Source organism: Salmo trutta, chromosome 3 (assembly GCF_901001165.1).
Source record: "Salmo trutta chromosome 3, fSalTru1.1, whole genome shotgun sequence".
Taxonomy (NCBI): Eukaryota; Metazoa; Chordata; class Actinopteri; order Salmoniformes; family Salmonidae; genus Salmo; species Salmo trutta.
In genome coordinates this window covers 14,560,751-14,575,399 of record NC_042959.1, presented here as the reverse complement: position 1 = coordinate 14,575,399, position 14,649 = coordinate 14,560,751, and the positions used below count along the sequence as shown (strand labels likewise).

At 43.6% G+C, this 14,649-nt stretch overlaps 1 protein-coding gene across 3 annotated transcripts in view; it reads right to left on the bottom strand.

The window, feature by feature from the left end:
* Nucleotides 1-14,649, bottom strand: part of ppp3cb (protein phosphatase 3, catalytic subunit, beta isozyme) — a 38,805-nt gene that overhangs the window by 14,770 nt on the left and 9,386 nt on the right. For all 3 annotated transcript variants that reach the window (XM_029724653.1, XM_029724650.1, XM_029724651.1), the window contains exons 2-5: nt 7,041-7,241; nt 5,943-6,067; nt 4,774-4,885; nt 3,024-3,169 (exon numbers count right to left, since the gene is read on the bottom strand). In XM_029724653.1, coding sequence (XP_029580513.1) covers nt 3,024-3,169; nt 4,774-4,885; nt 5,943-6,067; nt 7,041-7,241 — 584 coding nt within the window. The remainder of the gene's footprint in view (nt 1-3,023; nt 3,170-4,773; nt 4,886-5,942; nt 6,068-7,040; nt 7,242-14,649) is intronic.

Below are 14,649 nucleotides of genomic sequence, written 5' to 3'. Positions count from 1 at the left end.
GGAGAGGCCGATAGAGAGAGAGAGATGAGACAGAGAGATAGAGAGAGACAGAGAGAGATATGAGACAGAGAGCGAGAGAGAGAGATGAGAGAGAGATATGAGACAGAGAGAGATATGAGACAGAGAGAGAGATATGAGACAGAGAGAGAGAGATATGAGACAGGGAGAGAGAGATATGAGATAGAGAGAGAGAGATGAGCCAGAGAGAGCGAGAGATGAGCCAGAGAGAGAGAGATGAGACAGAGAGATAGAAAGATATGAGACAGAGATATAGAGAGATATATGAGAGAGAGAGATAAGAGACAAAGAGTAAGAGAGAGAGATGAGAGAGCGATATGAGACAGAGAGAGAGATGAGAGAGAGAGAGAGCGAGAGAGAGAGAGATATGAGGCAGAGAGAGAGAGATGAGAGAGATATGAGGCAGAGAGCGAAAGAGATATGAGACAGAGAGAGAGAGATATGAGAGAGAGAGATAAGAGACAGAGAGTAAGAGAGAGAGATGAGAGAGAGAGATATGAGACAGAGAGAGAGATGAGAGAGATATGAGACAGAGAGAGGGAGAGATATGAGACAGAGAGCAAGAGAGATATGAGACAGAGAGACGGAGAGAAAGAGAGATATGAGACAGAGAGAGAGAGATGAGAGAGATATGAGACAGATAGAGAGAGATATTAGACATAGAGCGAGAGAGATATGAGACAGAGAGACGGAGAGAAAGAGAGATATGAGACAGAGAGAGAGAGAGATGAGAGAGATATGAGACAGAGAGAGAGAGATATGAGACATAGAGCGAGAGAGATATGAGACAGTGCGAGAGATATGAGACAGAGAGAGACAGAGAGAGAGAGATGAGACAGAGAGAGAGCGAGAGAGAGAGAGATATGAGGCAGAGAGAGAGAGATGAGAGAGATATGAGACAGAGAGCGAAAGAGATATGAGACAGAGAGAGAGAGCTATGAGAGAGAGAGAGATGAGAGAGAGAGAGATATGAGACAGAGAGAGAGAGATGAGAGAGATGCGAGAGAGAGATATGAGACAGAGAGAGAGACAGAAAGTGAGACCAAAACAAAGTCAAAGTCTTTTCATGCTTTGTTTGATTTCAAAAAAGTATTTATCTCAATTTGGCATGAGGGTTTGCTATACCAATTGATGGAAAGAGGTGTTGGGGGGGAACCACACAACATTATAAAATCCATGTACACGAACAACAAGTGTGCGGCTAAAATTGGCAAAAAACACACACATTTCTTTCCACAGGGCCGTGGGGTGAGACAGGGATGCAGCTTAAGACCCACCCTCTTCAACATATATATCAAGGAATTGCTGAGGGCACTACAACAGTCTGCAGCACCAGGCCTCACCCTACTAGAATCTGAAGTCAAATGTCTACTGTTTGCTGATGATCTGGTGCTTCTGTCACCAACCAAGGAGGGCCTACAGCAGCACCTAGATCTTCTGCACAGATTCTATCACACCTGGGCCCTGACAGTAAATCTCAGTAAGACAAAATTAATGGTGTTCCAAAAAAGGTCCAGTTGCCAGGACCACAAATACAAATTCCATCTAGCCACCGTTGCCCTAGAGCACACAAAAAACAATACATACCTCGGCCGAAACATCAGCAACACAGGTAACTTCTACAGAGCTGTGAACGCTCTGAGAGACAAGGCAAGAAGGGCCTTCTAGCTAACAAAAGGAACATAAAATTCATCATGCCAATTAGGATCTGGCTAAAAATACTTGAATCAGTTATAGAACCCATTGCCCTTTATGGTTGTGAGGTCTCGGGCCCGCTCACAAAATTCACAAAATTGGACAAACACCAAATTGAGACTGCCTGTGGAATTCTGCAAAAACATACTCAAAAACATACTATGTAAAACACCAAATAATGTATGCAGAGCAGAATTAGGACGATACCCGCTAATTATCCAAATCCAGAAAACAGATGTTAAATTCTACAACCACCTAAAAGGAAGTGATTCCCAAACCTTTCATAACAAAGCCATCACCTACAGAGAGATAAATCTGGAGAAGAGTCCCCTAAGCCAGCTGGTTCTGGTGCTCTGTTCACAAACACAAACAGAGATATGAGCCCAAGGACAGCAACAGCAACACAATTAGACCCAACCAAATCACGAGAAAACAAAAAGATAATTACTTGACACATTGGAAAGAATTAACCAAAAAACAGAGCAAGCTGGAATAGTATCTGGCCCTAAACAGAGAATACACAGTGGCAGAATACCTGACCACTGTGACTGACCCAAACTTAAGAAAAGCTTTGACTATATACAGACTTAGTGAGCATAGCCTTGCTATTGAGAGAGGCCGCCGTAGGCAGAACTGGCTCTCAAGAGAAGACAGGATATGTGCACACTGCCCACAAAATGAGATGGAAACTGAGCTGCACTTCCTGCCAAATGTATTACCATATTAGAGACACATATTTCCCTCAGATTAAACAGACCCACAAAGAATTTGAAAACCAATACAATTTTGATAAACTCCCATATCTACTGGGTGATATACCACAGTGTGCCATCACAGCAGCAAGATTGGTGACCTGTCGCCACAAGAAAAGGGCAACCAGTGAAGAACAAACACCTTTGTAAATACAACCTATATTTATGTTTATTTATTTTCCCTTTTGTACTTTTTGTAACTATTTGCACATCGTTATAACACTGTACATAGACATAATATGATATTTGAAACTTTTGTGAGTGTAATGTTTACTGTTCATTTTGATTGTTTATTTCAGTTGCTTTGGCAATGTGAACATATCTTTCCCATGCCAATGAAGCCCTATGAATTGATAGAGAGAGAGAGAGAGAGAGAGAGAGAGAGAGAGAGACAGAGTGATGTCATCTTGGAAACAACAGGATGTACTGTACAGGAAGTGAAGTTGAAATGAGGGTTGAATCGCCATGGTAACTAGGGCATTAACAGGAAAATATGAGGAATTGTATTTGTGTGTTATAAAAAAAACATATCTAGTACAGTGGGCATTGTGTCGGAACCTTTTTGATGTCGTCGAGCGTGTGGATCTCTGGTGAGAGCCCTCCATGGACACACAGGAACTGCTGGTTCATCAGAGCAGCCAGCGGCAGGCAGTCAAACGCATCCATACACGAGTCATACACCTGCTCAGAGTACTTTATCTTACCTGAGGAGAGGGAGGGGAGGCGAGAGAGAGGAGGGTAGGCAGAGAGAGAGAGAGAAAGAGAGAGGGAGGGAGAGATAGAAAGGAGTGGGGACACAGAGAAAGAGAGAGATTCAATCAAAACACCATAGTGAAGTAACCAAGCACAATAGGGCAGTAGCCAAACTTTGCTGTGTATGTGTCAATGTGTGTATGTGTGTATGTGTGTATGTGTGTATGTGTGTATGTGCGTGTATGTGTCAATGTGTGTATGTGTGTATGTGCGTGTATGTGTGGGTACACGTTTTACTGTATTTGTGAGTACCAGAAGTCCTCACAAGAATAGTAAACCAACTAAAATTCAGAGAAGTGAGGACATTTTGCTGGTCTTCGCTTGTAAAAAGTCTATTTTAGGTTTAGGGGTTAGGGTTAAGGTTAACATTAGGATTAGGGGTTAGTTCTGTGTGTGTCTGTGTGTGTGTGTGTGTGTGTGTGTGTGTGTGTGTGTGTGTGTGTGTGTGTGTGTGTGTGTGTGTGTGTGTGTGTGTGTGTGTGTGTGTCAACTTCTCCATCTGCCTAGTGTGGAGAGAGCTCATTAATACCAGTTCACCAGCCTCTCTCTCTCTCACACACACACATAGCATATGGTAATTGAGGGCGACCACTATTCGCCATAAGCATCAGGGGAAATTAGCCTCCTCGTCCTCTGGCCAATCACACACAGCAGACTACGTCCCTGGGCCAATCATTAAGGCCAAATTAATTTCCTACTAATCATCTGTTCTCTGACGGGCCACTGTGATCCTAAACCGGGAGGAGAGACAGAGGGGAGGAGAGAGGGAGAGAGGGAGAGAGAGAGAGAGGGAGAGAGGGAGAGATGGAGAGAGGGAGAGAGGGAAAGAGGGAGAGAGGGAGAGAGAAAGAGAGAGAGGAAGAGAGAGAGAGAGAGAGAGAGGAAGAGAGAGAAAGGAAGAGAAATAGAGGGAGAGAGAGAGGGAGAGAGAAAGAGAGGGAGAGAGAATGTATGGAGAAGATGGAACTAGTGTTGGATGAGAAAGTAACAAGAGAGATGGAACAACATAGAAAGGGGAGATGAAAGAGTGTAAGAGAAAGAGAGAGAGGATAGAGAGTGCAACAGGATGCTAGTATGAAGGAGGGGAGAAAGGGTGGAATAAGGGAGGATACAGGAAGAGAGAGAACGGGAAGAGGGAGAGAACAGGTAGAGGGAGGATACAGGAAGAGAGAGAACAGAAAGAGGGAGAGAACAGGTAGAGGGAGGATACAGGAAGAGAGAGAACAGAAAGAGGGAGAGAACAGGTAGAGGGAGGATACAGGAAGAGAGAGAAGAGGAAGAGGGAGGATACAGGAAGAGAGAGAACAGGAAGAGGGAGAGAACAGGTAGAGGGAGGATACAGGAAGAGAGAGAACAGGAAGAGAGAGAACAGGAAGAGGGAGGATACAGGAAGAGAGAGAACAGGAAGAGGGAGGATACAGGAAGAGAGAGAACAGGAAGAGGGAGAGAACAGGTAGAGGGAGGATACAGGAAGAGAGAGAACAGGAAGAGAGAGAGAACAGGTAGAAGGAGGATACAGGAAGAGAGAGAAGAGGGAGAGACCACAGATACTCACATTCTGTTTTGAAAGTGAAATACTCTGTCAGGTGTCTACATTCATGGTTTCCCCGTAGAAGAAATAACGTCTTTGGGTAGAGGATTTTCAACGACCACAGATACAACACACACTGAGAGAGGAGAGAGAGGACACAGAAAGATCCCTCAGTAACAGTACAATTCAGAGGAACAGATACAACACACACTGAGAGAGGAGAGAGAGGACACAGAAAGATCCCTCAGTAACAGTACGGCTCAGAGGAACAGATACAACACACACTGAGAGAGGAGAGAGAGGACACAGAAAGATCCCTCAGTAACAGTACGGCTCAGAGGAACAGATACAACACACACTGAGAGAGGAGAGAGAGGACACAGAAAGATCCCTCAGTAACAGTACGGTTCAGAGGAACAGATACAACACACACTGAGAGAGGAGAGAGAGGACACAGAAAGATCCCTCAGTAACAGTACGGTTCAGAGGAACAGATACAACACACACTGAGAGAGGAGAGAGAGGACACAGAAAGATCCCTCAGTAACAGTACGGTTCAGAGGAACAGATACAACACACACTGAGAGAGGAGAGAGAGGACACAGAAAGATCTGTTAGTAACAGTACGGCTCAGAGGAACAGATACAACACACACTGAGAGAGGAGAGAGAGGACACAGAAAGATCCCTCAGTAACAGTACGGTTCAGAGGAACAGATACAACACACACTGAGAGAGGAGAGAGAGGACACAGAAAGATCCCTCAGTAACAGTACGGTTCAGAGGCAAAAATGACCAGCTAGCTACTCACTTGATTTCAGGCTTGAAGTCCTAGATTCAAAGTGACCTTGTTAAACACTTCCTAGTATGCAGAAAGTAGTGTGCCTCTAGCTAAATATGCAGTAGCCAGTGTGCACTAAGTAGTGTGTCCCTAGGAAATATGCAGTAGGTATTGTGTCCCTAGGTAGTATGCAGTAGTTACACTCTTAGGAAAAAAGGTGCTATCTAGAACCTTAAAGGGTTCTTCGGCTGTCCCCATAGGAGAACCCTTTTTTTCCCAGGTAGAACCCGGGGGAAAAAAGGGTCATCCTATGGGGACAGCCAAAGCACTCTTTTGGAACCTTTTTTTAAAGAGTGTAGTGTGGACTATTGTGCTGTAGGTAGTGTGCACTAGGTACTGTCGTGTGCCCTCACCTCAATACTGAAGTAGCCCCGGTCCACGTAGTCCCCTAGGAAGAGGTAGCGTGTCGTCGCGGGGGAACCGCCCACCTCAAACAGCTTCATCAGGTCAAAGAACTGACCGTGGACGTCTCCACACACTGAAACACAACGTTACAACAACGTTACACTCATAGAATTAGGAATTGAAATCCTTCTAGTAATTAGAAGGGTCTCTATGGTTAGACTAACATACAACCTCAAACACAACACTGTTAAACAGACAACATCAGTACTACAGAATCACATTCCAATTACTTTAGTTTCGTCTAGTTTTACTGTCCTTTTACAATAGATGACAACCTGCATATATTTCCAAACAGTCTCTGGAAGTGACAACAAAGTAGAACGGTAACCAACAACCCTTTCTCTCCTCTTTCAAGTGAATGTCAATTGTCAAATTTTAAAAAAACACTACTCTGACAGTGGCACTACCACCACTACACTCTCTCCTTAATGTCTGTCATATGTTCCTACAGAACAGACAGCATAAAGTGTTAGCGAGATGAAGCGTAATGGCTGATATGTGTGTGTGTGTGTGTGTGTGTGTGTGTGTCTTTAGCCTGCCTGTGGCCTGCCTACCACCTCTTCTCTCTAGGGACTAGCAGTATTTTAGCTGAAAACCAAAAAGTAGCTAGGTAGCTACCTTCTCTTCTCTCACTGTGTGTGTGGGATGTGTGCAGTCATGGAATTATCTTACAGATACCATTCGCATGCCAAAGATAACCAGTAGCTGGGTGTCTTTAATGTGGGTTATAGGCAGCCTCACAACTCTCTTCCTTTCTCTCCTTCTCTCTCAATCTCAGTCTTCTCCCTTGTCTTTTTTTCCTTCCCTTCACCTGTCCTCTCTCCTTCCCTCTCTCCCCTTGTCATCTCCCTTGTCCTCTCCCCCTTGTCCCCTCCTCATCACCTGTGACTGGTGCCTCTATATCCAACATGGTCCTCTCCTTCCTCCCCCAAATCTCCCTCCCCACTTCCCCTCATCGTCACCTGTGACTGGGGCCTCTATATCCAGCATGGTCCTATCCATCTGCCCCACTCTCCTCCTCTCCCCCTCTCCCCCTCCCTCCTCACCTGTGACTGGGGCTTCTATATCCAGCATGGTCCTCTCCTGGCGCAGGATGGCGGCTCCCTCATTGATGATACGTAGGGCCACCACCTCCTCCAGACGACCCTCCTTGGTGAGGTGGGCTTTTAGCAGGTCTACTCTGGGCTTCCCCTCACAGTCAAACACCTCCTTCATGGAGAGCCTGTGGCTCAGGGGGAAGGGGACCGCTAGGAAGAGGAGAGGAAGGGGAGAAGGAGGAAAAGAGAGAGGGAGAAAGATGGAGAGAGAGATGGGGATAGAGAGAAATATGGACGAGAGATGGGGATGGAGAGAGAGATGGGGAGAGTTGGGGATGGCGTGAGAGATGGGGGAGATGGGGATGGAGAGAGAGATGGGGAGAGATGGGATGGAGACAAAGATGGGGATAGATGAGGGGAGATGGGAGAAAAAGAGATGGGGGAGGGATGGGGATGGAGAGAGATGGGGGAGGGATGGGGATGGAGAGAGAGATGGAGCAGAGATGGGGATGGAGAGAGAGATGGGGAGAGATTGGGATGGAGAGAGCGATGGGGGATAGAGGGGGATGGAGAGAGAGATGGGGAAAGATGGGGATGGAGAGAGAGATGGTGGAGATATGGGGGAGATATGGGGGAGAGATGGGGATGGAGAGAGAGATGGGGAGAGATGGGGGAGAGATGGTGATGGAGAGAGAGATGGGGAGAGATGGGGATGGAGAGAGAGATGGGGGAGATGGGGATGGAGAGAGAGATGGGGGGAATAGATGAGGGGATAAAGAGATGGGGGAGGGATGGGGATGGAGAGAAAGATGGGGATAGATGAGGGGAGAGATGGGGGAAAAAGAGATGGGGAGGGATGGGATGGAGAGAGATGGGGGAGGGAGGGGGGTGGAGAGAGCGATGAGGGAGGGATGGGGATGGAGAGAGATGGGGGAGGGAGGGGGATGGAGAGAGATGAGGGAGGGATGGGGATGAGAGAGAGATGGGGAGAGATGGGGATGGAGAGAGAGATGGGGAGAGATGGGGATGGAGAAAGAGATGAGGGAGGGATGGGGATGGAGAGAGAGATGGGGAGAGATGGGGATGGAGAGAGAGATGGGGAGAGATGGGGATGAGAGAGATGGAGCAGAGATGGGGATGGAGAGAGAGAGATGGGGAAAGATGGGGATGGAGAGAGAGATGGAGGAGATATGGGGGAGAGATGGGGGAGAGATGGCGATGAAGAGAGAGATGGGGAGAGATGGGGAGAGATGGGATGGAGAGAGAGTTGGGGATGGAGAGACAGATGGGGAGAGATGGGGATGGAGTGAGAGATGGGGAGAGATGGGGATGGAGAGAGAGATGGGGAGAGATGGGGATGGAGAGAGAGATGGGGGATAGATGGGGATGGAGAGAGAGATGGTGGAGATATGGGGGAGATATGGGGGAGAGATGGGGATGGAGAGAGAGATGGGGAGAGATGGGGATGGAGAGAGAGATGGGGATGGAGAGAGAGATGGTGGAGATATGGGGGAGATATGGGGGAGAGATGGGGATGGAGAGAGAGATGGGGATGGAGAGAGAGATGGGGGATAGATGGGGATGGAGAGAGAGATGGTGGAGATATGGGGGAGAGATGGGGATGGAGAGAGAGATGGGGATGGAGAGAGAGATGGGGGATAGATGGGGATGGAGAGAGAGATGGTGGAGATATGGGGGAGAGATGGGGATGGAGAGAGAGATGGGAGAGATGGGGATGGAGTGAGAGATGGGGAGAGATGGGGATGGAGTGAGAGATGGGGAGAGATGGTGATGGAGAGAGAGATGGGGGAGAGATGGGGATGGAGAGAGAGATGGGGAGAGATGGGGATGGAGTGAGAGATGGGGAGAGATGGGGATGGAGTGAGAGATGGGGAGAGATGGGGATGGAGTGAGAGATGGGGAGAGATGGGGATGGAGATATATGGGGATGGAGAGAGAGATGGGGGAGAGAGATATGGGGATGGAGAGACAGATGGGGAGAGATGGGGATGGAGAGAGAGATGGGGGAGAGAGAGATGGGGAGACAGGGAGACAGGGTGAGAAAAAGGAGAGAATAAGAGAGAGAAATGTAATTCACATCATATACAGTACAGGATGCAACAGGATACAGGGAAACTGCGTTATCTATCTATCTATCTATATATATATATATATATATATATATATATATATATATATATATATCTACCTATCTACCCACCCATCTATCTATCTATCTATCTATCTATCTATCTATCTATCTATATATATATATATATATATATATATATATATATCTACCTAACTATCTACCTACCCACCCATCTATCTATCTATCTATCTATCTATCTATCTATCTATCTATCTATCTATCTATCTATCTATCTATCTATCTATCTATCTATCTATCTATCTATCTATCATCTATCTATCTATCTATCTATCTATATATATATATATATATATATATATATATATATATATATATCTACCTATCTACCCACCTATCTACCCATCTATCTATCTATCTATATATATCTACCTATCTACCCACCTATCTACCCATCTATCTATCTATCTATCTATATATATATATCTACCTATCTACCCACCTATCTACCCATCTATCTATCTATCTACAGGATGCAACAGGATACAGGGAAACTGCGTTATCTATCTATCTATCTATATATATATATCTACCTATCTACCCACCCATCTATCTATCTATCTATCTATATATATATATATATATATATATATATATCTACCTATCTACCCACCCATCTATCTATCTATCTATCTATCTATCTATCTATCTATCTATCTATCTATCTATCTATATATATATATATATATATCTACCTATCTACCCACCTATCTATCTATCTATATATATATATATATATATATATATCTACCTATCTACCCACCTATCTACCCATCTATCTATCTATCTATATATATATATATATATATCTACCTATCTACCCACCTATCTACCCATCTATCTATCTATCTCGACCTATCTACCCATCTACCCATCTATCTATCTATCTATCTATCTATCTATCTATCTATCTATCTATCTATCTATATATATATATATATATATATATCTACCTATCTACCCACCTATCTACCCATCTATCTATCTATCTATCTATTATCTATCTATCTATCATCTATCTATCTATCTATCTATCTATCTATCTATCTATCTATCTATCTATCTATCTATCTATCTATATATATATATATATATATATCTACCTATCTACCTATCTACCTATCTACCCACCCATCTATCTATCTATCTATCTATCTATCTATCTATCTATCTATCTATCTATCTATCTATCTATCTATCTATCTATCTATCTATATCTACCCACCTATCTATCTATCTATCTATATCTACCCACCTATCTACCTATCTACCTATCTATCTATCTATCTATCTATATATATGTCTGTCTGTCTGTCTGTCTGTCTGTCTGTCTGTCTGTCTGTCTGTCTGTCTGTCTGTCTGTCTGTCTGTCTGTCTGTCTGTCTGTCTGTCTGTCTGTCTGTCTATCTATCTATCTCTATATCTATCTATATCTATCTATCTATCTATATCTATATCTACCTATCTATATCTACCTATCTACCTATCTACCTACACACACATCACAACTGCTGCTACTAGACTCTTTTTTCTACTGCTCAGTTTATACACTGCCCCCATCCCCCTTTCACTTTACATGTGTAAATATTGGACTGCAGTGCCTTCTGAAAGTATTCATACCTCTCGACTTATTTGACATTTTGTTGTGTTACAGCCTGAATTCAAAATACAAAAGGTACACACTTTATTAGAATACTTATGAAATACACATTGTTATATTTAGTAACAGTTATATTTTGGTAATAGGTACACGACGCAACACGGAGTGCCTGGATACAGCCCTTAGCCTTGAAATTTGCCATATACAGTGGGGGGGGGAAGTATTTGATCCCCTGCTGATTTTGTACGTTTGCCCACTGATAAAGAAAGGATCAGTCTATAATTTTAATGGTAGGTTTATTTGAACAGTGAGATACAGAATAACAACAAAAACATCCAGAAAAACACATGTCAAAAATGTTATAAATTGATTTGCATTTTAATAAGTATTTGACCCCCTCTCAATCAGAAAGATTTCTGGCTCCCAGGTGTCTTTTATACAGGTAACAAGCTGAGATTAGGAACACACTCTTAAAGGGAGTGCTCCTAACCGCAGCTTGTTACCTGTATAAAAGACACCTGTCCACAGAAGCAATTAATCAATCAGATTCCAAACTCTCCACCATGGAAAAGACCAAAGAGCTCTCCAAGGATGTCAGGGACAAGATTGTAGACCTACACAAGGCTGGAATGGGCTACAAGACCATCGCCAAGCAGCCTGGTGAGAAGGTGACAACATTTGGTGCGATTATTCGCAAATGGAAGAAACACAAAAGAACTGTCAGTATCCCTCGGCCTGGGGCTCCATGCAAGATCTCACCTCGTGGGTTTGCAATGATCATGAGAACAGTGAGGAATCAGCCCAGAACTACACGGGAGGATCTTATCAATGATCTCAAGGCAGCTGGGACCATAGTCACCAAGAAAACAATTGGTAACACACTACGCCGTGAAGGACTGAAATCCTGCAGCGCCCGCAAGGTCCCCCTGCTAAAGAATACATATACATGCCCATCTGAAGTTTGCCAATGAACATCTGAATGATTCAGAAGACAACTGGTGAAAGTGTTGTGGTCAGATGAGACCAAAATAGAGCTCTTTGGCATCAACTCAACTCGCCGTGTTTGGAGGAAGAGGAATGCTGCCTATGACCCCAAGAACACCATCGCCACCGTCAAACATGGAGGTGGAAACATTATGCTTTCGGGGGGGTTTTCTGCTAAGGGGACAGGACAACTTCACCGCATTAAAGGGACGATGGACGGGGCCATGTACCGTCAAATCTTGGGTGAGAACATCCTTCCCTCAGCCAGGGCATTGAAAATGGGTTGTGGATGGGTATTCCAGCATGACAATGGCCCAAAACACACGGCCAAGGCAACAAAGGAGTGGCTCAAGAAGAAGCACATTAAGGTCCTGGAGTGGCCTAGCCAGTCTTCAGACCTTAATCCCATAGAAAATCTGTGGAGGGAGCTGAAGGTTCGAGTTGCCAAACGTCAGCCTCGAAACCTTAATGACTTGGAGAAGATCTGCAAAGAGGAGTGGGACAAAATCCCTCCTGAGATGTGTGCAAACCTGGTGGCCAACTACAAGAAACGTCTGACCTCTGTGATTGCCAACAAGTGTTTTGCCACCAAGTACTAAGTCATGTTTTGCAGAGGGGTCAAATATTTATTTCCCTCATTAAAATGCAAATCATTTCATAACATTTTTGACATGAGGTTTTTTGAATTTTTGTGTTGTTATTCTGTCTTTCACTGTTCAAATAAACTAACCATTAAAATTATAGACTGATCATTTCTTTGTAAGTGGGCAAACGTACAAAATCAGCAGGGGATCAAATACTTTTTTCCCCCACTGCACCACAAACCCCTGAGGTGCCTTATTGCTCTTATAAACTTGTTACCAATGTAATTAGAGCAGTAAAAATAAATATTTTGTCATACCCGTGGTATACAGTCTGATATACCACAGCTGTCAGCCAATCAGCATTCTGGGCTCAAACCACCCAGTTTATAATACATGTTAGAATCACCTTTGGCAGCGAATACAGCTGTGAGTCTTCTTGGTAAAATTTGCAAATTATTTTTTTTAATTCTTCAAGCTCTGTCAAATTGGTTGTTAATCATTGCTAGACAGCCATTTTCATGTCTTGCCATAGATTTTCAAGCAGATTAAAGTCAAAACTGTAACTAGGCTACTCAGAAACATTTGTCTCCCAGTGTCTGTTGGAAAGCAGACTGAACCATGTTTTCCTCTTGGATTTTGCCTGTGCTTAGCTCAATTCCTTTTCTTTTTATCCTAAAAAAACTCCCTAGTCCTTGACGATAAGCATACCCATAACCTTGATTCAGCCACCACCGTGCTTGAAATTATGGAGAATGGTACTCATTGATGTGATATGTTGGATTTGCCCCAAACATAATGCTTTGTATTTTGCAGTTTTACTTTAGGACCTTATTGCAAACAGGATGCATATTTTGGAATATTATTCTGTACAGCACTTTTATCAAACTCATTCAACAGAGGGCCAAGTGTCTGCGGATTTTGCCTCAACAATTGTACTTTATTGATGAATTAAGGTCACTAATTAGTAAGGAACTCCCCTCACTTTGTTGTCTACGTCTTAATTGAAAGGAAAAAACAAAAATACCCAGACACTTGGCCCTCTGTGGATTGAGTTTGACCGCCCTGCTGTAGAAGCTTCCTTCTTTTCACTAACCTCATGTAGGTTAGTATTGTTGAGTAACTACAATGTTGTTGATCCATCCTCAGTTTTCTCCTATCACAGCCATTAAACTCTGTAACTGTTTTAAAGTCACCATTGGCCTCATGGTGAAATCCCTGAGCGGTTTCCTTCCTCTCCTGCAACTGAGTTAGGAAGGACACCTATATCTTTGTAGTGTATTGATACACCATCCAAAGTCTAATTATCAACTTCACCTTGCTCCAAGGGATATTGAATGTCTTCTTTTTTATTTTTACCCATCTACCAATAGGTTTCAAGTTTCACCTTTGAATGTCACGTGCACAAGTACAGTGAAATGTCTTTCTTGCAAGCGCCCAACAATTCAGTGATCAATGAAACGCTTTGCAAGGCATTGGAAAACCTCCCTGGTCTTTGTGGTTGAATCTGTGTTTTAAGTTCACTGTTCCAGTAAGGAACCTTACAGGTAATTGTATGTGTGGGGTACTGAGATGAGGTAGTCATTCAAATATCATATTAAACACCAGTATTGCACACTGAATCCATGCAACGTATTATGTGACTTGTTAAGCACATTTTTACTGTTGAACTTATTTAGGCTTGACTTAACAAAGGCTTTGAATACTTATTGACTCAAGACATTTCAGCTTTAAATTCTGCATTAATTTGTACACATTTCTAAAAATATAATTCCACTTTATGGGGTATTGTGTGTAGGCCATCTTTTAGTATTTGTTATTTCTTTAGTGTTGTTGCATTTTCAAGAAGTAAGGATTTCATTGGACAATGTGTACCATGCGTATCCCGTATATACGACTAATAAAACTTTAAACTTAAATGTACTGTCTGTGTTATAGGTGGCCTAACAGGCTTTAGTTCAGCATAGCTATGGCTGAGTTGTTGGTCTGCGCTTTGCAGCGGTGTTTCTCTTACATAATGAAGGCCCTTAGGGCCCTGCTGGAGATGACTGATGAGGAGAGTGACAAAGCAAGAGCTCCCAGCTGCACGTGAGGACTCACACACACAGGCACAAAGGAAAAAGCCCATACACACACTGAGATACGAACACACATACAGTTGAAGTGGGAAGTTTACATACACTTAGGTTGGAGTCATTAAAACTCGTTTTTCAATCACTCCACAAATTTCTTGTTAACAAGCTATAGTTTTGGCAAGTCGGTTAGGACATCTACTTTGTGCAT